The sequence below is a fragment of the Uloborus diversus genome, chromosome 1 (genome assembly GCF_026930045.1).
Source record: "Uloborus diversus isolate 005 chromosome 1, Udiv.v.3.1, whole genome shotgun sequence".
In the NCBI taxonomy this organism is placed as follows: Eukaryota; Metazoa; Arthropoda; class Arachnida; order Araneae; family Uloboridae; genus Uloborus; species Uloborus diversus.
In genome coordinates, this window is record NC_072731.1 from 138,535,416 (window position 1) to 138,562,694 (window position 27,279).

The following is a 27,279-nucleotide window of genomic DNA, read 5'->3' on the forward strand; positions in this document are numbered from 1 at the left end:
GTCTAAAATTTTGTTTGAGGAACTTCAATTCCAAATAATTTCTTTGAGAGATTTTCTTTACCATAAACTTTATCCTGAAAAATGTCCTTCAATTGCGTTTTAGGACTTAATTTTGGAAATATTCCGAGGAAGAGCCCCGAACCCCATTCCGTCCCGTAACTTCATCAAAAATAGGCAAGAAATTGGTTTTTAGGATTTTGATTTTGAAAATAATGAAAGGAAAATGTCTACTGTCCCCCGTCACATCATGAAAAATCGTATAAATTTTCGCTTTTAGGTCCTAAATTTAAAAAAAAAATCCGGGTGACGGTCTCCGAACATTTCTTTTTATTATTAAAGATAACCTACTATTATGTTTCTTGGACATTCTAGGATATTTCAAAAAATTTCCGCGGGAGTACCCCCATTCCTTTCTTCCTCCATGTCATTAAAACTCTTCTAAAATTTCGTTTTAGGAACTTCAATTTCGAAAAAACTGCGGAAGCGAGGCTCCAAACCTTCTTCCTAATGTTTGCAAAGATAACCTCTAGATGCGTTTTTAGGACCTCAATCTCAAAAGATTTCCGGGAAAGGTAGCCCAAACGCCTTTCCTTCTCTTAACTTCAACAAAGATGGTAAACAACTGCCTTTTTTAGGGCATTTCATTTTTATTCTTGAAAAATTGGAGAATTCTCCTCCCCCTCCCCTATGGTGAAAAATTGTCTAAAACTTCATCTTTAGGACTTCAATTTCAAGAAATTTCAGAGGCGGAGTCTCAGAGCTTGAACTGTTCTTAAAATCTCTGAAACTCTCCTCCTCCTCTTAACGTCACCAGATTTTGCGTAAACTGCAGTTTTAGAACTTCAATGTCGAGCATTTTCCGGATTTTGACCTTCGCGTATGTTACATTTAAGACTATAGGTCCATATTGTCAACTCTCTTTCTCCTCTTTTATAGCGCAATTCTCTTAATTTGAGTGTTCATATGCTAGTAATGACCCCCCCCCCCCTAAGCAAAATTCTGGACTCTCTTTGTCCCTCTTTTGCTTTGAAAAATATTATATACTAACAAACGCCCTTCTCGCAAGTTTTTGACCTCTCAACGGCCTTGTTAAAATAAATTGTTTTCATTCACTTCAATGAAAGGTGGTGACACCAAGACTATAGATTTTCATGACCTCGGCTCCTCCGCGAACACCAAATCCTGCATTCGCCACTGCTAGGACGTAAGACTTTTCAAAATGTCGAAATGCATGTTTAACATTGTAGTGACTATCTTGATTTTTAATTTTATACAATCATTCTATTTTACTCATAAAAAAGAATAACTCAAGCTCCTTGAGTTATTATGTAAAATATACACAATGTCTACTCATACGCACACACACACATGGAGGAGGGCACATGGAGTATAGAGGAGGACACATAGGGGGTCGCGAGTTTAGTTGCCGAAAACGAGTCGCGACGTGAAAAAGGTTGAGAACCACTGCTCTAATGTATCTGTGCGCTTCTGTTTGTGTCCGTTGATTTAAAAAAAAATTGACGTCCCCTTCCCCTCTGATGTAAAATGATCATTTTTCTTTGTATAAAATGCGTACACACCTTTTCGAAAAAAAAACTATTAAAGTTCCTTTGGAATTTAAAACTTTTCGTCAAATCATTAAATTAGATTTACAGTTGCTTTAAAACTCTATTTAGCGAGTGAAGCGGTTTTTACTGCAATTTAAAATATTTCGCCAAATAAACAAAAAATGACATCAAACATCAAATATCTTTCAAATGTAAAAATAGTTTCGCAACTCTATTGTTTATCGCCAAATTCGCCCAGCAACCACGCTGTTATAATCCATCCGTCTAACGAAAAAAAAGAAAAAACATCCAGTGGAACATTTAAAAATCATCGTCAGAAAAAAAGAAGAAAATATCGTAAAACAAATCAAAAGTTTCTTTTCTTCCAAAACAAATCGCCAAAACAATGAATTACATTTACGGTTGCTTTAAAGCAATAATCCCTAGACTGAACTGCTCAGCGTTTAACGCGCCAAGCGACCACGCTAACGGAACCCAGCCATTTTGCAAGTGAAGTGGATGTTTTTTCTTTGTCAAAGAAAAATGTAAACTATATCACTCATTATGCCTCATTCATTATGCGCTGGGGGCCTTCGTGGCTTTGTAGTAGAAACTTCGCTTCAAATGCCGGTAAACGTGGGTTCGATAACCTCGGATGCTATGAGTGGTGTATTTCCTTTCTTTAAGCTGAAAATCTTTCTCATAGTGTCGTATGTGTAAATAAAAAAAAAGACCAAAATCTCGAGGCAATGGCCCTCAATCCTTCCATGATTATTAACTATGGACATGTAAACAACAACAGTAGTGTCATATAAGTTAAAGGCAACAATTTTCAACTTAATTAAAAATATGGTCATTTTTATAGTAATGAATGTACTTTAAAAGCCACTCAACCGCAGTCATTCCGTCAAAACGCATAAACTTTAATTTGTCAACCTAGTGCATGAAAAATTATTTAAATTAACAGTTTCTTATTGTTACTTCTCTATCACGAAAGTATTCGTCAGTTAAAAGATTGAATTGTTACACAATTTCACAAAAATATCGCTTTGTTGTAAGTCCAAAAACTTGGTTCAGAAAAGTGTCATTTCATCACGGAGCAGAAAATAGCCCAAACATTGAGGAAAAAGGAATATAATTTTTTTTTCTTCGTCTTGTTTCTCATGTTTTAACAATGAAGTGCAGAGAAAAAAAAAAAAAGAGCTGAAATGAAAATAATTTCACTGTAATCGCTTTAACCTTTAAAAAAAAAAAAAAAACTGTCTTTCTGTTACACATGGAATTGCTCACAACTAAAAGGCATTTTTTTTTCTCTTTTATAATTAAAATAGCAGGGCTGTGGACATTACCGAACGCTGTGGATTGCTGTAAAATAAAATCCCAATAAAACATAAATGTGAAAAGGAGCCAAATTCGATCAAAATGAGGTCCTGGGTAGACGGTGTCACCGATAAAACAGTTCAGATCTGAACGGGTACCAAGTTCCGTAGCTCCTTCTACCCAGAACCTCATTTCGATCGAACTTGGCTACTTTTCACATTTATATTTTGCTTGGCTATCATTAAGTTTTGAATGCTAAATCAAAGTAATGTTCTTCTTTAGAATTAAATGTAAAAGCGCGTAGAAAAACAACTTCCATCCCCCTTGCTTTTACAATGCACTGGTTTCTTTTCATTAGTAATTTCGAAGATATTTCGATAACTGGGGGTTTGGAGCTATCGTCAATTATGGGCTATAATTGTATGCTTCTGTCACTATCAGCAAGGCCATGGCCGAAATACATTAGCTCTTGGTCTTTCGCGTCCACAAAATTTGTTGATAATTGGGAAAATTGCTAAGTCTCCTAGTTTTCAAACTCTTCCCACAATTTCTACATCGTCCGGGGGAATTATCATAACGTAGATCGTAAAATATGCAGAATTGGCGAAAACATTTCCCCACTGCTTAATAATTCCGTGGCGGCAAGTTTGTGGACCTTTAAAAAATTAAAATGAAGCGAAGCTAAAAGGCGTAACCATGGCAATGCAAAACAAAACATCAGCAATTTTAATGGAGATTAGATTTATTCGAAGTTTATTTTTAACGGCTTGTAACTTTTTCCTTTGGAGATAGAAGGTTATTTTTTCGACCATAGGTCGTGATATTTCTGGAGTAAAAAATGTCGCATTTTCCAACGGTGTAAAAAAAAAAAAAAAAAAAAAAACTGTGGGACAATTCCGTCATTTTTTATTGATAAATTTAATGAAGAAAGTATTGCCAAAATTTCAGCTAAGCCTAAAAAAGTTTGAGCTAAAAACGCAAATTACTCCCGTTGTAATGAAGTTAGAGCATTGAAACAAATTGCTTAGAACGCGGCAAGTTCTACCCTTTTCAACGATATAAAATATTAATATGTGCAAGTAATTTTTCACCCCTTTAATAGCCAATAATAGGCAATTTACGTGAAATTTGGGCCTAAATTGGAATAAAAAAAGAATAATTTATCGGATTTTTTCGAACTATAGCCTATGTTACGTAGTAAGAAAGCACCTTTCATATAGTGAAAGAATTTTTCCAATAGGTGCAGGGGTTCCGGAGATTACCTCGAACATATAAACACACGAAAATTCGTACTCTCTCTTTATAATATTAGTAAAGATTATCTTCTCAACACACTGGTAATGTCTACCAGCCATTATTGGTACCGTTAGATGCAGGACATCCGGGACATTCCTCTAGATCCGCCCTGTCTCACCCCCGTAAAACTTACGGCCAAAGATCAAGGTTCCGTGACCGAGTTTAACGCCAAACCGGGATGGAGAATAGAGTAGTTTCACAGCTTCGAGGTTTAAGCCTCGGTCCGAGTTTTAACCGGAGTGGAGAACACCGTGTTAGGGGATCAGAGATTAAGAGGTCGTATGTCCAATGGTAAAAAATATTAAAATCACCAGTTGCCACGCGCCGCAGGCAGCATTGAGCTGCCGCAGGTGGCGCAGTGTTGCCAGATGGTCAAATCCAGATTTCCCCAATTCCCTACCAACTTTTCCCCCCAAAACGATGTTTTCTATCAAAATTCCCCACATTCAAAAATTATTTTTCCACTAATATTTTCATAAAATGAGTCGATTTCCTCTGATATTTTTGTCTCTTGAAAAAAATTTTTTCCCCAAATAATCAAATTTTCTTACTAAATTCCCCAACTTTTTTTTCCCTCCCCATTTTCGTTTTTTTTTTTTTTTGTCTTCTTTATCTTTTTTTATTTTCACTAATAATAAAGCTGAAAGTCTCTCTGTCCGGATCTCTCTCTCTCTGTCGTTTGTAGCACGCGGGTGTGCACCTGTAAGCGATTTTTCTAAAATTCGATTTTGTTCTTTTTCTATTCCAATTTTAAGAACATTTTCCCGAGCAAAATTATCATAAGATGGACAACTAAATTACCAAGTTATCATAATGCGGAACCGTGACGTGGGCAAACCAATCGGCAAGAAATTCATCATGCATTATTTGTAAATATACAGGGGAACCAAAATACCTTTTTAATTTTCTACTACGGGCAAAGCCGTGCGGGTGCCACTAGTCATAAATACAAGCGCCGAGAGATAAGAAATAACCAAATATTTTTTTCTACTCGCATTTACTTACTCTGCTTCTGTATGTACCTTTAAACTATGATTTTTGTATACATTTATCTAAGAACATTCTTCACACATATTTTTGCCTGTTTCACGTTTCAACTAGTTACTCACAGAGAACTATTAATGCGAATTCCGTAGTATAAAATTCCACATAATGCGAAATGCGAATTCCATAAAGTTAAGCAAAGCTAAAACAACACTGTTTGATACAAACAATGTAATTACCAGGTGTCAAGATGCGAATTTAAATAAGAAAAAAATATTTTTTCCCCGGGTTTTCCCTAAGGAAAAAATTTTTCCCCAAAGAATTCCCATCAAAACCCATTTTCCCCAAAATTTCCCAGAGAGCACCAGATTTCCCCGAAATGGGGAAATTTCCCCAATCTGGCAACACTGAGGTGGCGAACGGGGGTTGGTGAGCGAAGCGAGCGGAGGGAGGAGTCTGCAGTAACTAATCGCTGAATAACTATCATTTGGATTTTTCTTTCTGGTAAAAGTCACTCCAATTGACGAAAAGCCGAAACTTCAAAAATTGATGCTTTTGATCCTTTTTTTTTTCGGCAATTACTGTACAAAAGCTACCGATTTTGATTTCCGCTTTAACGTATTCATAACCTACGCAAAAAACTGAAAAAAAAAGAGACCTCACCCAGCTTTATCGCAGAAATGACCTATTTGTCGAAATTTTGGGTGCTAGCTGATGGTCTAAAATAGAAAAAAAAAAAAAACTTATCCATGAATCAGTAAACTATGCGCTTGCGGATAACAGGAAAAAATGTGCCAAAACATTTAAGGCAGAAGGTAAAAAATTGAAATCGACGACTATTCAAATCCCTACGAGAATTAGTGTGGCTCTTTGGCGAAACGTCTCCCGTGAAAGGTCGCAGTCACGTGGTCTCCCCTCACTCCCCCCCCCCCCCCCCTGCGCGAAGATTCCTTACACCATGTGTTGGAATAGGAAGCATAAGAAAATCATGTCTATAAATTGACTAAATTAATTGCCAACAAATATTTAAATATTCGAATGCATCACTTTGTGAAAAATATCAATGAATCCAAAAGTACGCAGCAAATGCACTAAATTAATTTTGTTTGAAAATCAATAAAAAAATATCTTTTTTCCTCAAATCTTGTGTTACAATTATTTTTTTTAGAAAAACATTTTTTCTCTAAACAATAACAAGCGTTGAAGATAGCATATTTGGATAATGTTATTTGAAAATTGAAAGACTTATACTGGAAAATGAGAATTTTGATGTAGAATAGCGTCTAAGTTTGTAAATATATATATATATATATATATATATATATATATATATATATATATATATATATATATATATATATATATATATATATATATATATATATATGGCACATAGATTCCACTTTTAAATACATTTTGGATATTATTCCCCAAACAGGTGTTCCCCACTCAATCACTTCCCCCGTAGTGATGCCACTGCATTTGAGAGATGAAATATAATTTCAAGGACATCAGAATTTCAATATTCACATTTCTCAGTAACTCTTAATAGCATTTTGGGTGAAACTCCCTCTAGAAGAGTGTCAACTGGAGGGGGGAGGGGTTGATAAAATAATTATTAGTATATGATAAAAAAATAACAATTGTTTAACAAAACCTTTTTTTTATCTGTCTGTCCTATAAAACAATATCAACACTTTTCACCAACCACTTTTATACGCATTAAAGTCATGTGCGCAATGAAAGCGCTTCGCTAAAATCAGCCAACCTCTAACCTGTGAAGTCTATGGAAAATTGCATTTCGGAAAGAACTTTTTCCAAATTCTGAACACAAAATATTAAAAATGTTTAGATTTTCTAAAATTTTCTCTATTATTTAGCGATCGAATTTAAAAAAAAAAAAAAAAAAAAAAAAAAAACCTTTGCTGAAAAGTAAAACTATAAAACAAGGTTCAAACACCCAAATTTAAGAGGAAAAATTGCAGTTCGTCTTTTGAAAGTTTTTTTTTTCCCCCATCATTCAATTTACTTATTTTTCAAAATTTTCTTTGTGTTTTTGGGGTTGTTTTGCAGTAGATAAAATCTTTATTCATTTCATAAATTTTCTTAAAGGAAAAAAAAAGCTTTTACGGGGAAGATAGGCTAAAAAATAGTTTGAAATACATTACCATTTAAAACTTTTAACATCATTTTAACAAATTTAATATTCAATTCATTTCCAGTAGGCATGAAATAGTAAATGAATTAGTAAAAAAAAAACTTATCTTGCACTATAAACTGGAAAGAGAAAAAGAATAAAGAAATTTCCATTCATTGTAAAGAACTCTACTTTGCTGCTATTTACTTAGTTTCGAAAACGTGTGTGAAATACTAATTCTATTTCTCAATGAGCGCAACTTTTAGAGCCATTTTTAAATCTGCTTAACTCAAAAACTTACAATAGAAATTGAAAAAAAAAAAAAAAAAACTTATCCATGAATCAGTAAACTATGCGCTTGCGAGTGACAGAAAAAAAAAATGTGCCAAAACATTTAAGACAGAAGGTAAGAAATTTGAATTGACGACTATTCAAATAACTACGAGAATAGGGAAGTTGCAACCTATTAACTTTTCCTATTTTGACTATTGAATATTGTTAATTGACCCTCAAAACTAAACAATTCACCATCGCCGAATTTTAAAACACCGTGATTGATTTTTAATGAATTTTTAAAAATCCACGCGCAAAAGTGCGCTCTTCTGAAATGTCACGAGCTTACGTCACAGGGCACTAACGGGTAGCCTTCTGCCGAAGATCCCTTGTTTTCGCTACGGACATTTTGAGCACGCTGATATATTTATTTTTTAGAAATTCAATAATCCTTTTGAACACACTATGAACGCCGGATTCGTTAAAGCACAATCTAATAATCTTCCTCAAGTAACATTAATGATGGTAATTGAATATTTCCGAGAGGATGAGAGGTTTAATGTTCCAGAAATGCGAGGAGGTAAGCCTTTTATTCGTCTTCGAAGCCAACTGCACGTCCTTCGACTTCTCCCGCGGCGGAAGAGCGCAAGACGTCACTTCCTTTGCCATTTGACGTCACAATCGCTTGAACTTTAAAACTTAATTTAAAAAAAAAATTACTTATCGTATCGCAAAAATTTTTTCACCTATGATGTTTATACATGTTACTCTATCGTATAAAAATAAAATTGAAAAGTCGAAAGCTTCCCTATTAGTGTAGCTCTGGCGAAACGTCTTCGCTCCCCCCCCCCCCCCAAAGATATTTGCCTCAACAACCAATCCCACTTGCTTCATCTATGTTTCAGTGATCTAAGGTTGGCGGAATCGGGGAGAATTCCCCCCCCCTCGATTAGATACCCGCAGGTTAATATATCCACCAGAGATACGCTAATTAATCGGCAGTAATTGACGATTATTTATATCCTGTCAAATTTTTCTGATAAATCAGTGGAAAAAACTATTTCTTTTTATTTAGTATTTTTTAATTGAGTGCCTAGAACAAAAAACTATGCTAAACAGATTTATCTTCTTTATCTTCTTTACTAATAATAAAGCAGTAAGTCTCTCTGTCCGGAGGATGTCTGTAGGATGTCTGTAGGATGTCTGTAGGATGTCCGTAGGATGTCTGTGACGCGCATAGCGCTTAAACCGTTCGGCCGATTTTCATGAAATTTGGCACAAAGTTAGTATGTAGCATGGGGGTGTGCACCTCGAAGCGATTTTTCGAAAATTCGATGTGGTTCTTTTTTTATTCAAATTTTAAGAAAAAAAAACTATCATAAATTACGAAATTATCATAACGTGGAATCGTAACATGGGCACAAGCCAATTGGCGAGATACGAAATTATCATAACGTGGAACTGTAACGTCGGTACAAGCCAATTGGCGAGAAAATTCACCATACATCATTTGTAAATATACAAGCGAACCAAAAGACCTTTAATTTTTCTATTACGGGCGAAGCCGTGCGGGTGCCACTAGTTACTAATAAAGCAGAAAGTCTCTCTGTCCGGAGGATGTCTGGATGTCTGTAGGATGTCTGTGACGCGCATAGCGCCTAAACCGTTCGGCCGATTTTCATGAAATTTGGCAGAAAGTTAGTATGTAGCATGGGGGTGTGCACCTCGAAGCGATTTTTCGAAAATTCGATGTGGTTCTTTTTTTTATTCAAATTTTAAGAAAAAAAAACTATCATAAATTACGAAATTATCATAACGTGGAATCGTAACATGGGCACAAGCCAATTGGCGAGATACGAAATTATCATAACGTGGAACTGTAACGTCGGTACAAGCCAATTGGCGAGAAAATTCACCATACATTATTTGTAAATATACAAGCGAACCAAAAGACCTTTAATTTTTCTATTACGGGCGAAGCCGTGTGGGTGCCACTAGTTAATAATAAATAAGTGTAATTTCGTGAAACACATGATAACATATAATTATAAATGTTATGATATTAATGCATATTTAACAAGTGGGGGGGGGGCGTGCGATGGATAGTTAGTTACTGCATGCATGTCTGTCAGCTCCTCCCCCCCCCCAAACGTTAAAGGAACAGTCCAGTTCAAACATTTTTTCTCATTATTATTGAATACTCAAATATTTTTACTATTCCCCTTCCCCCACCTCCCATAGGGTTTACTGACGAATTTGTTAATGATTTGACCAGTGTTGCCAGATGGTCAAATCCAGATTTTCCCAATTCCCTTCCAACTTTTCCCCAAAAAAGATGTTTTCTACCAAAATTCCCCAAATTCAAAAATTGTTTTTCCACTAATATTTTCATAAAATGAATCTACTTCCTCTAATATTTTTGTCTCTTGAAAGCGTTTTTTTCCCCCAAATAGCCAAATTTTCTTATAAAATTCCCCAACTTTTGTTTTCTCTTCCCATCTTCGCTTTTTTTTTTAATCTTCTTTATCTTTATCTTTCTTTTTTTCTTTACTAATAATAAAGCTGAAAGTCTGTCTGGATATCTCTCTGTCCGGATCTCTTTCCGTCTGTCAGGATCTCTAACGCGCATATAGCGCCAAGACCGTTCGGCTGATTTTCATGAAACTTGGCAAAGAATTAGTTTGTAGCATGGGAGTGTGCACCTTTAAAGCGATTTTTCGAAAATGTGATTTTGTTCTTTTTCTATTCCAATTTTAAGAACATTTTCCCAAGCAAAATTATCATAAGATGGACGAGTAAATTACCAAGTTATCATACGTGGAACCGTAACGTGGGCAAGTCAATTGGCGAGAAATTCATCTTGCATTATTTGTAAATATACAGGAGTACCAAAAGACCTTTTAATTTTCTACTACGGGCAACTGACTAGTGCCACTAGTCATAAATACAAGCACCTGACCAAGAGATAAGAAATAACCAAATACTTTTTTTCTACTCGTATTTATGACTCTGCTTCTGTATGTACATTTAAACTATGATTTTTGTATATATTTATCCAAGAACACTCTTCATCACACTTGTTTTTACCTGATTCACGTATTAACTAGTTACTCACGCAGAACATTATTGCGAATTCCATAGCATAATATTCCACATAATGCAAAATGCGAATTCCATCAAGTTCAGCAAAGCTAACCAATGCTGTTTGATACAAACCCACTACTTCTAAACGCAAATTTAAATACGAAAAAAATTCTTTTTTCCCCGAGGTTTGTTTTTCCCCAGGTTTTCCCCAAGGAAAAATTTTTTCCCCAAAGAATTCCCCTCGAAACCCATTTCCCCAGAGAGCACCAGATTTCCCCAAAATGGGGAAATTTCCCCCAATCTGGCAACGCTGGATTTGACGTAAAGCAGAAGCCAGTCGGAACCTCTAAACGCCTTGTTAATGTTTCACAAGCATTTGTCGAGTTTTTCAGACTTAGTTCACCTGCTAATAAAGTATGTTTGGGAACCTCTTGCAATGATTCCCCTAATTACATTGAACGAATGTCGCAATTTCATTTTCTTTATCTCTAAAAAATTATCCACTGAAAGGTGAAAGTTGAGAAATAAAATCGAAAGCATTTTCTTTAGAAACGTGTATTCGTTTTGTTCCTGGGGGGGAAAAAATCAATCATTAAAAGTACTATCATGTTGCGTTTTGGTACCAAGAAAAAATATGGGCACGTTGTCATAGCAACTAACGTACGTCACGCTATTCAGAAAATGTGCCGGTTTACTTTGCGCTTTGTTCGAACCGCTGAAGCCTTAAGTGTTTTCAGAAGCTTTGTAAAGAAGTGTTGAAATTAAATTACTTTTTTTTTTCTTTAAAAACTCAATTTCATTCATCATACATGAGAAGCTCACACAAGCTTAACATATTTTGGCCGTGAAGAAAATTTTTAACACTTTCCTCGCTACGTATGTGGTATCTTGTCTGTGAAATGTAGCTGGTAGGCAATGACGCGACTGCTCGTTCTCTACAGTTTATTCCCAGTTTCGCGACATTTAAAATTTCCTCCCCCCCTTTAAATATTTCAAAAGGTATGGTTCAAACTGAAAAACAGGGGGAAAGAAACTGAGGGATCCCCCCCTCCTTCTTGTTTAGATATAAGTTCTGATCGAGAACTTGTGATTAGTCATACACATTACTCGTGAGAAGATTAAAATTTAGGTTGATTTTCTTTTACAAATTTAAACAGTTATATGTTTTGTTGGAAACTTTTGATAACAAAATGAATTCTGCCGTAAGCAGGTAAATGGCACTATCTGCAGAAATGAAGTTTCTTAAAAGAAACACGTTTTGGATTCTGTACTAACAATAGGAGAATGTTGGGATTAGACGTTTTTTCACCCTTTTTTTTTAGCGAAAACCAAATAAGCAAACTAGTACAATAAGGTAAACATACAACAGATGACAAAAATGCAAAAGAAAAAGAAAGAGAAAACTGAAAAATTTGCAGTTATTGACTGCTTTTTACCTACCCAGGGCAGAATTGTTGGACTCATGTACAATTTTTCTGAGAGAGAATTAGATGTGAAAGTTCTTAGGGGAGACTGAGGATACTTGATTCCCACTTTAGTTTTCAATTTTTTTTTCTCTGTTGCAAATTATCAGTTTTTTAACAAAAAGTACATGAACAAAGTTAATTTTTTCCTATATCTGACAGTATCTTTTTTAGTTGAAATTAAACAGATAGTTTTGGCAAAATATATATATTTTTTTTCAATAATTTCATAAAGGGATCATGTGTCCCCACCTCAAGGGATACATGATCTCTTTCTTCATGGGGGATACTTGATCCCACTGAGAAAATACATAGACTTTATGTTAGATAAGCAATTTATTCATGGATTTTAGTTTCTACATAATGTTTCTAAAAAATAACACTTTTTTTAATTTTCTTTATTAGATTATAATAATGTGAACACAAAATAACATTGTTTTAAATTCCAATAGGACATTGGTAAAAAAAAATGTACTCGACTTTCATGGACTTTGATGCTTTTGACCAGTTACTTATTCTCCAATACAGTTGTTAACAATATATTTTATAAATAAAACTAACAATTTTTTTGAAGTAGCGTAATGAAGCTAAAATTGCAACAAATAAAAAAAATAGAATGACAAGCACAAAAATCAACTTATTTGCTTCTTGTCTTGCAATAATGAAATTAAGAGTTTTATCAATTGAATTAATTTTAAAAAAGAGTGAAGAAAGTATCAGTGTACTCATAAAAAAGAAAAGAAAGCCTAGCATGTCTTTTCAAAACCTGAAAAGTTAAATGCAAACAACTCGTTTGTTGTAGTTCTTAAAGTTCTGCTCAACCCAACTGGATGTGTGGTGCTTAACACATTTTGTCAGTTTTTTAGGAAAAATAGATTGATTAAGCATATTACCGTTTCACTTTAGAAAACTTATTTCAAACTCTAAAAATTCAACTTTACATTTTATCCGCTAATGGGTCTACATATTGGGCAACTCACTTTTTTGTTGTAAATCCAACTGTAGCAAAATCATTTTTTTTCTTTCAAACAAAGATTTGACATCTATTTCAACTTGTTCAAGCTCATTTGGCTGATCAGAACGTAATTCATCTGTAAAGATAGTTTATGTTTAGATGTTTGAGGTGTTATGTGGGTTACATCAAAAACCGAACTGGTATTTTAATTGTTTAGGATAATTACTGCAGTGATTGTTTAAATCTATCACTCATACAATGATAAATTTTATTATGTTAACATGGTTTTGAATGTTTAAAGTTAATGTCAACTAAGTAAACAACAGTTATATTGTTATCATTGTGTTTGTATTGTTATATGGACTAGTGTTCGCTCAGTGGTCGAAATTCGACCATATTCATAAATGAATATTTGAGAAAACTTGTATGAATTTAACTATTTCCAACATTCTTATTTCTACTCTTACTCATGTTCAATGCATATCTCAAAACATACAATTTTTATACTAACACACAATACCACAATAAAAATTTATTCCAATGTTGCTTTTTATCTATTAATAAATGGATGAAAGAGGATATTTCGGTAATGAGGTCGTTCCCGAAATTTTCAAAGTATTTTTTACTGAAAGAGGTTGCTTAAAAACAAAGGTTTTAACCATTTTTTAAATGATTTGAAAAAATTTAATATTTTTAACTACTATTTTAATCGGTGCGCAGATTGAAATTATTTTTTGGCATCAAAAGCGATGAAATGCCACTCATTGATGCCATTAGCGCACAACGCAAATTATCATAACCCGAAAACACGATTGAGAGCAAACCGTAAATATTTAGTACGGCAATGGAGTCACGCGCCAAAGTACATCACTTATAACTTCATAAAGACCACTCTTCATTTCCAAAATCGGACATTCAATCAAAAAAGTAAAAAAAAAAAAAAAAACTGCTGAGAAAATAAAAGATTTTTCTGGCTCAACATTCTGTTTTTCCTATTCTATCTATTTCAGTGACTAAAAGTAGTACTTTTGATTGAAGGAAACAACCCCATTGAGAAATTGGTGTGGTCGACTAAGTGCTGGCTTGAATAATTTTATTTTGGATATCAAGTTGCTTTGTGTTAACCCTATTCAAATAAATATTTCCCTACCCTTTGTTTACGTATGCAAAGGAAAAACATTTTTCGCTCTGGTGTTGGAAACAAAAAAATTGACTTCAATGGATAAAAATCACCAATTATCCAATTTTCGAAATCTTCCCATATGAAATGGAGCATCAAAACTCAATTGATACGTAAAATTTCTGAGTGAACAATGTTACTTTTAAAACGTCTACTATTATTGAGTAAAGTTACTTCTTTGTCATTAGAAACATAAATTTCCAAGTATCAAATGAACGAACTCTACTCGTGTCAACATATAACTGTCCATTCAAAAACACTGGGCGTCGTAATAATAGTACAATTTTTAAAAACGGTCGACTTTGTGATTTGTTTATGGTTAAGGGCGGTGCATAACTGATGTCACACTTTTCAACATTTTCGACCCTCTCCCCCCCCCCCTTGTCACAATGTTTTGCACTTCACTATACCCTCTCTTTCCTTTGTCACACTTCACGCTGTTTTTCATAAACGTTCCTAATTAAAAAAAAAAAAGGCTTGTTGTCACATTCTCCCCATTGTATGCTCCTCTTGTCATGTCTTTCCTCTCCCGTGTCAGAAACTGTTACTAACGAGAAAACTGAGAAATACACTTTTCAAAATTTTTGATCTCTCTCCCCTTTGTCGCAAAGTTTCACACTTCACCATAACCATTCTTCCCTTTGCCGCATATCAGACTGTTTTTCATAAACGTTCTTACCAAAAAAAAAAGCTTGATGTCACATTCTCCCCATTGTATATTCCTCTTGTCATTTATTTCCTCCGCTTTGTCACGAACGGTTACAATTTAATGAACCAAACCTTAAAGAGGGACTTCATTCGTAGTCAGTTCCTTGCAAATAGACATTTCTGTACTCGTTTTTTTATGAATGCAAAAGGAAAATATTTCTCGTCCTGGTATTAGTGCCAAAATGGATAAAGTTCGCCAATTTCACAATTATGGAAGTCTTTCTGAATGAAATGATGCCGCAAAACCCCCTTAATACGTAAAACTTTTACACAAACAATATTTTTTTTTTTTTTTTAAAGTAGGCATGATCATGCCGTTAAATATAAAATTTCGAACAGTGAAATGAATGAACTCTACTCACGGCAACATATAATTGTCCATACGAAAGCACTGGACATCGTAATAATACGCCAATTTTATCAAAGTTTCACCTTGAAATCTGTTTGTGGTGATAGCAAATGCAGGTATTATTGGGAACTGGAGCTGAAAGCCGTCCCTCACTCCGTAAAATAATTTATTTAAATATTAAAATCGCAAAAACATAATCAAAATGAAAATATTTTAAATGCACTTAGTTACCCAAAAAGCCTCAATAATAAAAACAAATGCAAGTATTTCATTTATTTATGCTCGAGCGAGAATTGGCAACATCACAATATCATCCAGCAATTTCTTCACGCTAACTATGTCGCGTGAAAAAGCAAATAAAAATGAAGTTTCACTAACTTTTAATTGTTTCTAGCCAACAGAGCGGGTTTCGATTTTCGCATAGTAAAACCGGGTAAAACGTGTTTTAAAGCATTTTTTACGAGCTTTCCAACCATAATCAAGCTTGAAGCATTAAAATGCATTTTTCATGTAGAAAAGCAGTTTAAAAAATGAATTAAAACTTAATGTTTCACGCTTCCAACAATGAATTTCAACAATGGAAAAGAGATAAAATTTTTGAGTTTCGCTAACTAAAAAACGCTTATAACTTTTTCTATTGGATTTAGGTTATTGGACCTTGGGCGGCCTGACAATTTTTTCGTTAGGAGTGTTTTTTAAAGACCTTTTCAACCATATCAAATTCGAAAAAATTGGATCATCCGTTCGCGGACGAAAATGCGTTTTTATTTAATATTTCCGTTAATTAGCGCCTGATTTCAAAAAATTTTATTGATGACACTAAAACTCGGCAATAGCTACCGAACAAAAAAAAGAATGAAGGAAATCGGTTCACAAACAGAGGAGAAATCGGTACCGAAAGAAAACGGCTTGCCTATTAATATATAAACTTGATCCCTGGAATCATGTTTCCTTCTAAACGAAGGGATCAAATATCCCTAATATGCGACTTTTACAAATGTTCTTGTTCTATTATTAACAATCAGTGGACATTTACGTAAAATGCGTTTCAATTATTAAAGACTCTATACTTTAACATTATTCTTAGGTATTTTTTTAAAGTTGTATACAGGGTGCGGAGAAAGTTCTCACAATTTTGTTTAAAACATTTTTTTAGCGTTAAAATCGCATGTTGGCGATTTATTTGGCACATATTGTTTATTGGCATTAAAAGTATTTGAGGTTTCATCGTTTGTTCTCTGTTAGTTCATCGAGTTCGTGAGCTATGAATCGTGAAAATGTGCGTGTTACTCTCGTTGGATTACACAAGAAGGGAATGAAAACAATCGATATTATTCGAACGACTGGATTCAAGAGTAAAAGTCTATGACGCTGTGAAACGCTGCAAGGAGACTGGAGGGACTGCCGACCACCCACGGAGTGGTCGTCCAACCACTGCAACGACTTCAGCGAATGTGCAGAAGATCCGCTGTCGCAGGGTTTTGGGGCACGGATGTTTGGTCCCCTAACACACCGAATCTCAATCCGATAGATTATTCGGTGTGGTCAATCGGAGGAAAAAATCTCGGGAAAACGATACGCCACGGTCGACGTGCTCAAAACGGCTCTGAGGCGTGCCTGGAATGAGATAACGGTGGATGTGTGCTCGAGCATCGTCGGCAATTTCAGACTGCGACTCCGTAAATGTATAGAAGCCCAAGGAGCCAATTTTGAATAATTGTTATAATTTTTTTGTTTAATGTTATTAGTATTGTTTCAATAAAGAGTTTTTATTGCTTTAACTTGTTGATTTGTTGAATTATGTGTTAGTTACAGCCTATTGAAATATCTAATAAAATTGTGGGAACTTTCTCCGCACCCTGTATAACGGATAATGTAAACTTCAGACTGCTTTCCTAAAAAAAAAAGAGTAAGGAATGAGACGTACCGAGAGCACTTTGGTCGAGTAGCCGAGTACCGAGTTCCAATTATGTATTAAGAAGAACCACCGACACACACGTGATGAATTTCGAACTTATTGGAATAGTAGTATAGATCTCCATGTTCTTAGTAATCCTCTTAGTTGTCCTTAGTTCACAAACAAAATTGAAAACGCGTTGATTAGTTGATTATCCTTTAAAGAGGTTTTTGTTTTTATTTATTTATTTTTTTCAATTTTTTACTTTTTTTAAAAATCTCAAATCAATAAATAAGACATAATGAATTGATATAATATATTAGCCACGGATGTGCTACACATCCCAACTGGATTAGTTCGTACCATTAAGAAGAGAAGAAATGGAGGGAGTGAAGGCTTTCATTCGTGAAACAAAGACACCAAGTCACGTGATAAATTGTAAAGCAAAGTATTGGAAGAAATCGGGTTTCTTTCGCTAGGTTTACGCAAAACGTATCGACCATTCGTCGTTTTACTGAGTCACGTGATTAGGGGTTTTTGCCCAAGCTTTTGCTAAGACAATAATTGAACTTGCTCCCTCCATTTACTAATTCCTGCTCTAAGGCTTGCACGTTTGAATGTTTTGTAATGCTTTAGTGAATCATCTTTCAGTATTCTCTCCCTCTTTCTCTCTCGCTATATATGCACTGGGTGTCCAAATTATAAGACACTTACCCGCAGATCGGTTTTATAACTATCCGTTTTTGCCGCTGGAGCGTCGAGGCGAGGCCTTCGGTCGAGGGTGAGATAGCTGCATAGAGGAGGGAGGAGGGGATGCAAGACACCTAAAGAATCACGTGCACTGTTTTGTTTGAAACGGCAGATGATTAAAGGCTCTCTACGCTTCAGCAAAACGGCTGCTCTTGAGAAGTACTCGGTACGTCTCTTAAAAAAAAGTTTGCCTTGACACATTCAGACAATCATTTCTTGAGCTAAAATAAAATGGCTGAAAAAAAAAATAAAAAAAAATAAATAAAAAAACGATGTGTTGTAGTTCGAGAACAGCAGTTGTTATTTACTAATTTTACAGAGAATGGACTACCGAGCGAAATTTCGGGTCTTTATGTCATATTTATGGTAGTCACTGGCTGCTAAATGAACTGAAAGGAGAGTTGCCAGGGTTGTCTAGTCTAACAAAACAACAACAGTATTTCAAATTGCGGCGAAAATTAATCGAAGAACAACTACGAAGGTCTTGAAACAAACTGATTGCTTTACACCGTATAGGCTATAGAAGTCGATGACCTGTTCAAAAGTCTGTACTGTGTACCTTGAACAAAAGCAGACGTCTCCAGTTTACAAAAGAGTGCAATAATTGGACAGAAGATGGTTGATAAAGGTCACGTGGTCCAATAAATTACATTTCTACTGCACTAGTGCAAGTGGAAAGTTGTGAAAATGGAGAAAACAATGAAATCGACGATCCTTACTGCATTGCCACAATACCTCAGCTAGTGGAGAAAATATGATATAGAGCAGAGCTTCCCAAACTATATAGTCAGCAAACCCCTTTCATAGACCAATAGGGCGGCCCCTGCCATTATAGAGTATAGATACTTGTCGTTTGTAGTTAATTGAACTTAATTAGATTAACCATTAGTCATTATAGAGGAGCATTACTATTAAAAAAACAGTTGGTAGGTAATATACTGTTACGAATTCTGTAAATAGTAATTATTGTAGTAACGTGTAAATAGTTTCTTGTAATGAATATACAACCCCTTTACATTCGGCTGAAGTATACGAACCCCCTATTTTTTTTCATTGATAAAATAAGATAACGGTCTACGAATTTCGAGAAGCATTTCGAATGTTGTGGAAACTGTTCGATGTTTATAAAAGCGTCCCGCGTGATAAAAAGTTAGTTTCGATTGAGAATTTGTACTGAGAGTGTATTAGCTCGGTTTATTGCGAGGCATTTCGCTGTGTTGTTTTTCGTATTTGGAAGTAAATACGTGTGTAGCAGTTGAGTTTACGGTGTTGTGTGATATTTGCTTAATTGCTGGTGATTAATTTAGCAGTTGTTGACGATCTTTTCTGTACATAGTGTAAATAAATTTCCTGTGTGTTCTCAAGAACTGTGTCTTCATTTCAAGAAAGTTGGAAGTCTCGCCGGATCCATTACAATACAATGTGTAAATTTATTTACATATTCCGAAGTAGAAAAATCAAAGTGATTAGAAAAAAATCAATTGGTAACAAAACATTTATAATTAAAAATTGAACATCGAATTAATGGGAACATCGAATTAATGGTTTTAGCTGTCACAATTTCACTTTATTAGGTTCAGTTTTTGATTGCTGGAGTCAAATACCAGGTTCAGAATCTGACACCTTCGTATTTAGTTTTGCATTGTAAATTTTCGAACACTTTTTGAAAACAAGAAAACCTTTCCCTTTTTTAAAAACATTTTGAAGCACATTTTTCAACTGCTTGTTTGGTTCGGCACACTTTTTTGATGCTTTTGGGAACGCATTTGAGAACCTTTTCTGACCACTGACACGTGTCTTTTTATAGAACATTTTGTACCCCCCCCCCTCCTTTTTTGGAAAAGGGGGGGGGACACTTTCCACAGCTCTTATGGAACATTCATTTGATTATACCAGTAATTTTGCTGTTAATTTTGCCTCAATCTCTTGAGGCAGCTATCAACTGCCGTCTGGCAATAGACGGTCTTCGATCAGGAAAGACACAAAACATTTTTTTTTTGTTTTTGTTTTTGTTTTTGGTAGTTTTTAAAATCAACCAATAGCAAATCTTTGCAACTAAAGTTTTACAAGCGTCAATGTGACTTTACTTGTAAAATGTTCTTTTCCTGGAAATTTTTAAGACAACATATAACTAGTAAAAATTTGCTAGATTAAAAAATCGATAATTGTTTTTTTTTTTTTTTTTTTTTTTTTTGCGCTCTCCGTTTTAAAAGAGCTAGTGTCCAAGGTATTATTTTAGTCGTCCGTGAGTTTTGTCGGACACCGCACGTCGTAGAAAAACCCAAAACCCTAAAACTATTAGTATGAGACTGTTGAAATTATCTCGAGGTATATAAAGGTGCATGGTGTAGGTTCCTTGTAAAAAAATTCTCTTTCACAATTTATGAAACATTAGTTTAGTAGAATGTCGAATCAATTCGATATATGTACCAGCTAAAAGTTTCATGTAACTGTTAACAGTGCTCACTGCTATTTTGTTATCACAAAAAGGATGGATGTTATCAGCTGAAATACAAAGAAATGCTCTCCATAAAACTGTCTTTCCTGAATTAAAATTATCTTAATATATGAGAGAACCATAAACAAGTGCAAGAACCAGTCTCGTTCCCAACAACGAAGGCACGCCAGGCAGTTGGCATTCTTGGCAGTAATTTTATTTGGTCTTTGAAAGAAATTTTTGAGATGATCTCCCCCCCCCCCTCAATTCAAGATAGGGATGTTACAAATAGTGAATTGTCCGAAGCCCAATATTCAGCCAATACCGAATATTCTTCAGCCACCAGTATTTTAGTAATAAACCTTAAAGCCGTTTATGGACATGAGTTTAGAATGTTGATTAAGTAATGAGCTTTAGAAATTCGAGCCTCCCACTTGTGGTATCCCTTTCAAGAGAAACATTCTTCATTCAACTCAGCAAAAACGGATCTCTTTTTTCGACCTACTTGCAGGCAAATGACTGATATAATAGAATGCTTTGATTGTGAATTATCTTCAATCTTATCTTATTTAGAAAAAAATAATAAATTCACATTTCAGAGTCATTGCTCATTTTTGGACGAGCGTGAGGGGATTACTTGAGGTTGAATTACTTGCACCAAAAATCATTAAAATATGCATGCAAATATACACTAAAAATATCTAAAATATTCACTAGAAATATGCATTAAAAATTTTTTACATACGAAAGGAAAAGTCGTCGCATCTGAACAAAACAAAATGTTTGACCATTCTATTTTTGGATTTTGCTATTTTAAAGCGATCTATAAATATGTATTAAAACAATTATTTACAATAGTATTAACATTAATTACTGCTTTTTACACTAAATTACAATATTTTCTTCAAGGTTTTCCTCAGAATTGAGAGTTTTGTTATTTGATAGAATTTTGAAAGTGATAATATGCCCCCATTTTCTACCTATGTTATTAGGCATATTTGAATTATTTAACTATGTTTATATTGCCATGAAATAACAGTTGGAATACTTTACAGCTAACACTGACAACGTGCAAGCGCTTTCCTATGTGCACCGTAATGTTGAAAGTGAGAAAAAGAAGTATAATAAAATAGCTAAAATATCTAACCATTCAACCCGAAAAACATTTTATGCTAAATCATAGAAACATTTTCCTGGTGAAAACATTTACCTGGTCAAAATCCTAGGCAGATTTATGGGTGCCATAAAGTAGGGGGGAGGTTGTATGAGCCCCCCTCCCAAAACTCAACCTATCACCCTCCGGACTTCTTTCTGTCTGCACAATTGGGCACAGATTTGTCCCCTCTGTCCCCTGTCACTTTGAGATAGCTTCAAATAATAATGATGGTAATATCTCTTTTTATTAGTTTAAAAATAAAAAATAAAATCCCCCTCTCCTAGGCTTTCTGAATCGCCCGTGGTTGTTACAAACAGTTTCTCGCGTAAATCTCGCAATTTATCCCTTTTTTTACCAAAAACCTGTCCTTGTAAATACAGTGAAACCTCCATTTTACGTTTCCCGAATCTACGTTTTTCCCGCCTTTAACATTAATTTTTATCAGGTTTCAGTTTTCCTGTACACTGATAGTGATAATGGTAAGTCAACCCGGATGAAAACTTAGTTATTTATAAATTTCCCTCATTTTACGGTTTCCCAGGGAAGTTAAAAAAAAAAAATTGTCTCCTGAAAATTTTTTTTTTCCCCAAATAGCCAAATTTTATTGTAAAATAACCCCAACTTTTTTTTTCTTCCCATTTTCATTTTTTTTTGTCTTTATCTTTTTCTTTCTTTATCTGCTTTACTAATAATAAAGCTGAAAGTCTCCCTGTCTGTTAGGATCTCTGTGACGCGCAAAGCGACTAGACCGTTACGCCGATTTTCATGAAATTTCGCACAAAATTAGTTCGTAGCATAAGGGTGTGCACCTCTAAGCGATTTTTCGAAAATTCGATTTTGTTCTTTTTCTATTCCAATTTCAAGATCATTTTTCTGAGCAAAATTATCATAAGATGGACGAGTAAATTACCAAGCTATCATAACGTGGAACCGTAACGTGGGCAAGCCAATTGGCGAGAAATTCATCATGCATTATTTGTAAACATACAGGGGAACCAAAACACCTTTTAATTTTCTACTGCAGGCAAAGCCGTGCGGGTGCCACTAGTCATAAAAACAAGCGTCTGACAGAAAGATAAGAAATAGCCAAATGTTTTTTTCTAATTGCATTTACTACTCTGCTTCTGTAAGTATATTTAAACTATGATTTTTATATATATTTATCCAAGAACATCACACTTATTTTTACCTGTTTCACGTATCAACTAGTTACTCACGCAGAACATTAATGCGAATTCCGTAGCATAATATTCCACATAATGCGAAATGCGAATTCCATAAAGTTGATCAAAGCTAAACCAAAGCTGTTTGATACAAACAATGTAACTACTACTTCTTGTCGTGAATCTCAATACGAAAAAAATTCTTTTTTCCCCGAATTTTTTTCTTTCTCCAGGTTTTCCCCCAAGAAAAAAAAAATTTCCCCAAAGAATTCCCCTAAAAACTCATTTCCCCAAAATTTCCCCAGAGATCACCAGATTTCCCCAAAATGGGGAAATTTCCCCCAATCTGGCAACACTGTAATCCACGCTGTTGAAGTTAGTCTATGAAAACAGAAATGCTACTGCTCCGTTTGTAGTCGATCTTATGGACTTTTCGTCCTTCAATGAAGATGAATAAGAAGCGGAAGCACATCCCGTCCCTCCTTTCAATATTACTTTAAATAGCTTACAAATAGCGAGATTTTTTTTTTCTTTCTCATTAAGACCTATGAAAAAACTTGCAAAGTATTTCAATCCTGGAAGGCGCTGCATTTACTTTCAACTCAATGACTAAAAAAACAATCCTCTATTACCGACTATTTTCAACCTGCACACCCGAATTCGCAAACAAATGTGTTAAAGTGATCTAAAATAGTATGTATATACAAACCTGTTTGTGAAAAATTGCAACACCACGAAGGACTTACACGAGTAAGCTGGAAATTGCAGGAAATGTAAAGTAGGGCATGATATGAACTGCAGACCGGTAGCGCATGTGTATGCTGAGCAGCGCCCTCTGAATGGCGGATCGAACCGAATATAAATAGGCGGCTGTAGCGAGGCGTATATGATTATCGGTGGTTATATGCTAGAGTAAACGTTAACTAAATCTTTAGTATGCCTCTTCGACGAAAGAAAGCGAAATTTGAGCACAATTCGGAGTTTGAACGGGGCAGAATCGTCGTCATGGATTGTCTTACCGTGCAGTAGCCGCTCGTGTGCAGCGTAACAGCAGCACAATCATGCGTGTTTGGAAGCAGCAGACGGACGAGGGTCGGACAGCTCGGAAATCCGGAAGTGGACCCCGAAATGTGATGTCAGCTCGCGATGACAGACACCTGGTACGTATGGCGCTGACGGACCGCACAGCTTCTTCTAGACAATTGGCAGCACAGTGGTCAACAGCTACGAGTGTTTCATTGTGTGCTTCATCAATTCGAGACGTCTGCTGCTGCGTGGGCTGCGCGCAAGGATTCCTTTATACAGGATTCCTCTCACGCAAAACCATCGCCGCTTTCGGCTACAATGGGCCAATGTGCATAGGAGCTGGCGTGCTGATTGGCAGCAGGTCGTCTTTTCTGACGAATCCCGCTTCAATTTGTGGCACCATAATGACCGAATTCGTGTCAGGCGCTATGCCGGTGAACGGCACATTCCGGAGTGCATTATTGAACGCCATAGTGGACGAACACCCGGAGTTATGTTCTGGGGAGCCGTAGCATATCATGGACGATCACAATTGCTACGAATTGTGGGCAATTTGAACATTATCCGATACATAAGTGAAATTTTACAACCCCAAGCTATTCCTTTCCTGCAAGGATTGCCAGGGGATGTACTCCAACGGGATAATGCCCGTCCACATGTCGCTAGGGCTGTCAAATCCTACCTTGATTCGGAGCAGGTATAGCTTCTTCCTTGGCCTGCATGTTCCCCGGATATGTCTCCGATTGAACATATGTGGGATTTCGTTGGGCGGCGTCTCGCTAGAGATCACCGTCCTGTTGCTTCGACAGACGAACTTTGGTTGCGCATACAAACAATATGGAATACTCTTCCGCAGGCAGATATTCAAACTTTGTTTCACTCCATGCCGAGTCATGTAGCAGCTCTTATTGCGGCGCGTGGTGGCCTCACAAAATATTAATTTCTATCTCTCTTTATTGTGTATTTAGTTTGAAAATGTAATCATTTATTTGTACCATTACCACTGAACTGTGTATTAAATTTCATTCAACTATGATGCATCCTTCATGGTGTGGCAATTTTCGCAAACAGGATGTATAATAATGATCTTTTCGTAAAATATAGATATATACCTTTTAAAAGAGTTATCTTAGCAACCTTTAGTTTTTTTTCTATTTGATTTTTGCTTTCTATGTATTTCCCGTATTTTACGTTTTGAAAACCCAGTCCCTTGAGCAATGCAAAATCGAGGTTTCACTCTAAATCGTAATACACAGCATGGGAGTAAACTTTTAATGTTCCTTCTTCTTCGTAGGCTTTGTCAGATCTCAGACAAAAATCGAAACGGCAAGTTTTAGAAGACACGGAGTTTTGGCAGCAAGAACTCGAAAAAATGAGAAAAGAAAATGAAGAGGTAAGTACGATTATAAACTGAACGCTCAGTAACTCAATACTAATTCTTTCGAAGAGGACATTTAAATTAAGTGTTTGCTGCCACAATACATTCCGAATTAATTAATTTATTATTTTTTGTCAGTGCTTTCATTATGAGTTCCAGCGTTAGAAATTACTACTGGTCCACTGGTCCCAGTCCAATGAAACCTGCCTCGGACCACCATAAAAAAAATAATTAGGGGTCCATGGGACCACCAACTGTTGGCTATTTTTGATCACACTTTGCTAGAAAAAATCCAAAAGCCTAGCCAATGTTTAGCTATTTATTAGTCAAACCGTTGGTTGACTTCTTTTACAGTTATTTTTATTTTCAAAAGTTTTATATAATTTTAAATCACACATTTACATTTTACTCACACTTGGAGGAAAAATAACGTCCTGTAACAAAGTAAAAGTGGTCAAATTAAGTTCACAAATTTTAGGTAGCCTATTTTAAGTGTTGTTTAATTAAATTGGTTTTCCTACTGTATACTTGGCAGTTTAAGATTGCAGATTTAAATGTTTATTGCCAATTGCCTATTAAAAATTTTAAATTTTGAAACATTTAAGTATATTAAAAAAATCCTCATCAGAAGAAAAATGTTTTATACTTTGTTGCTTCTCTGTTTTGCATTGTTATTTAATCATAAGTGTTCACATTCACACGTTGTTATTTAATATTATGTTTACCATTTTGAACTTTATTCGCAGTAAAGTAATTTTGCAGTTAAGTGTTTTATCAATGAGATAAAACTTAATAAATGTAATCGTCATAAAGAGTAAGTAATTTTTACACAAACATATTTAGTGTTTAAATTAAAGCGGACCAGTGGTGTTGTTTGAGGACCAGTACATATTCACGTTGGTTGGTCCGAGGGACTAGCATGATTTTTTACTGATTTATAACGCTGATTTCCTTTAAAGAAAAAAGTAATAATTTAGAAACTCACTTCTATAACTTAAGTATTTCTTCAGCTGTAAGACATCGCACAGTCTGATATAAAGTATTTTTAATTTTATGTTAAACACACACGACGGTATAGATTTCAATTGTGCTATGACTAGTAAAAACGATTATCAATCGGTAGTTAAAAAACTGATTGTGTCATCGACAGTTTTGATAATACGATAGTAGTATTGTATTTCGTATTACCAAACCGAAAACAGGGTACAGGGTTTATCCCAAAAGTAATGAGCCTCATTTTTTTGCGACTGTACCGCGCACACCTACGCGACCGGTTTGAACATAGAGGTAGGAATCCGTGGGTTGGAAGCATTGAGAAGGGTTAAATGGAGAGAGAGAAGCTTTTCATTCTTGAAGCAAAGATCTTAAGTCACATGATAGATTTTAAAGCCGAGTATTGAAAGAAATCAGGGGTTATTTTACTAGTTTATCGCTCAAAGCGTGTCAACCGTTCGTCGTTTATGTCTCACTTGACTCAGGATCTTTGCCTCAGCTTTTCCTAAGCCAATGAATGGACCAGTTACTAATTCCTACCCTAAGGTTGGAAGTGGAAAGGGGGATTCTTAGCTTTCCAGAAACGCTTGCTTCAGTTGCTTACGAGCTCTCAGAGCGGTGGAATATCATTTTTAGTGAACCTCAGCGCAGAGCCTTGTCGTGGTGTTTAGCATGGATAGAACCTTGGAGCAACGGCTATGCAATAAAATTTTGCGTCTAACTCCAAAAGATAGAGAAAGAAATATTTGATTTGTTCACTCAGGCCTTCAAGGATGATTGCTTATCGTACTCGCAGGTCAAAAAGTGGTTCAAGGAAGCCCGGGAGAAAGTGGCCAATGAGGCTCGTTCTGGTCGTTCATCAACATCGCGAACGGACGATAATGGCACTCGTGTGAGAGATTTGCTGGACAAAGACCGCCGAATTAGTGTTCATATGATGCCAGAACAATTAACTTTTCTGAAAACAGACGTTTGTGGAATTGTTACAGATAGAAGACTTGGCCATGCGTAAGCTTTACACGAAACTTGTGCCAAAAATCTTGTCCTTCGTTGTCAACTCCTATCTGACACGGATCGGTGTTTTAACGATGCCTCCGGGAAACTCCTTGTTCCTAAGAGTGAAAATAAAGCTGAAAGGAAAGCATCTGGACCATGGGTACCCATATGCAAAACTTAAAGGGGG

General features: G+C 35.4%; 1 protein-coding gene across 1 annotated transcript in view; it reads left to right on the top strand.

Moving 5' to 3' along the window:
- Positions 1-27,279, top strand: part of LOC129232402 (uncharacterized) — a gene marked incomplete in the record, with an annotated part of 141,006 nt that overhangs the window by 84,650 nt on the left and 29,077 nt on the right. Inside the window, 1 exon segment of the mRNA XM_054866550.1 lies at positions 25,020-25,118. Coding sequence (XP_054722525.1) covers positions 25,020-25,118 — 99 coding nt within the window.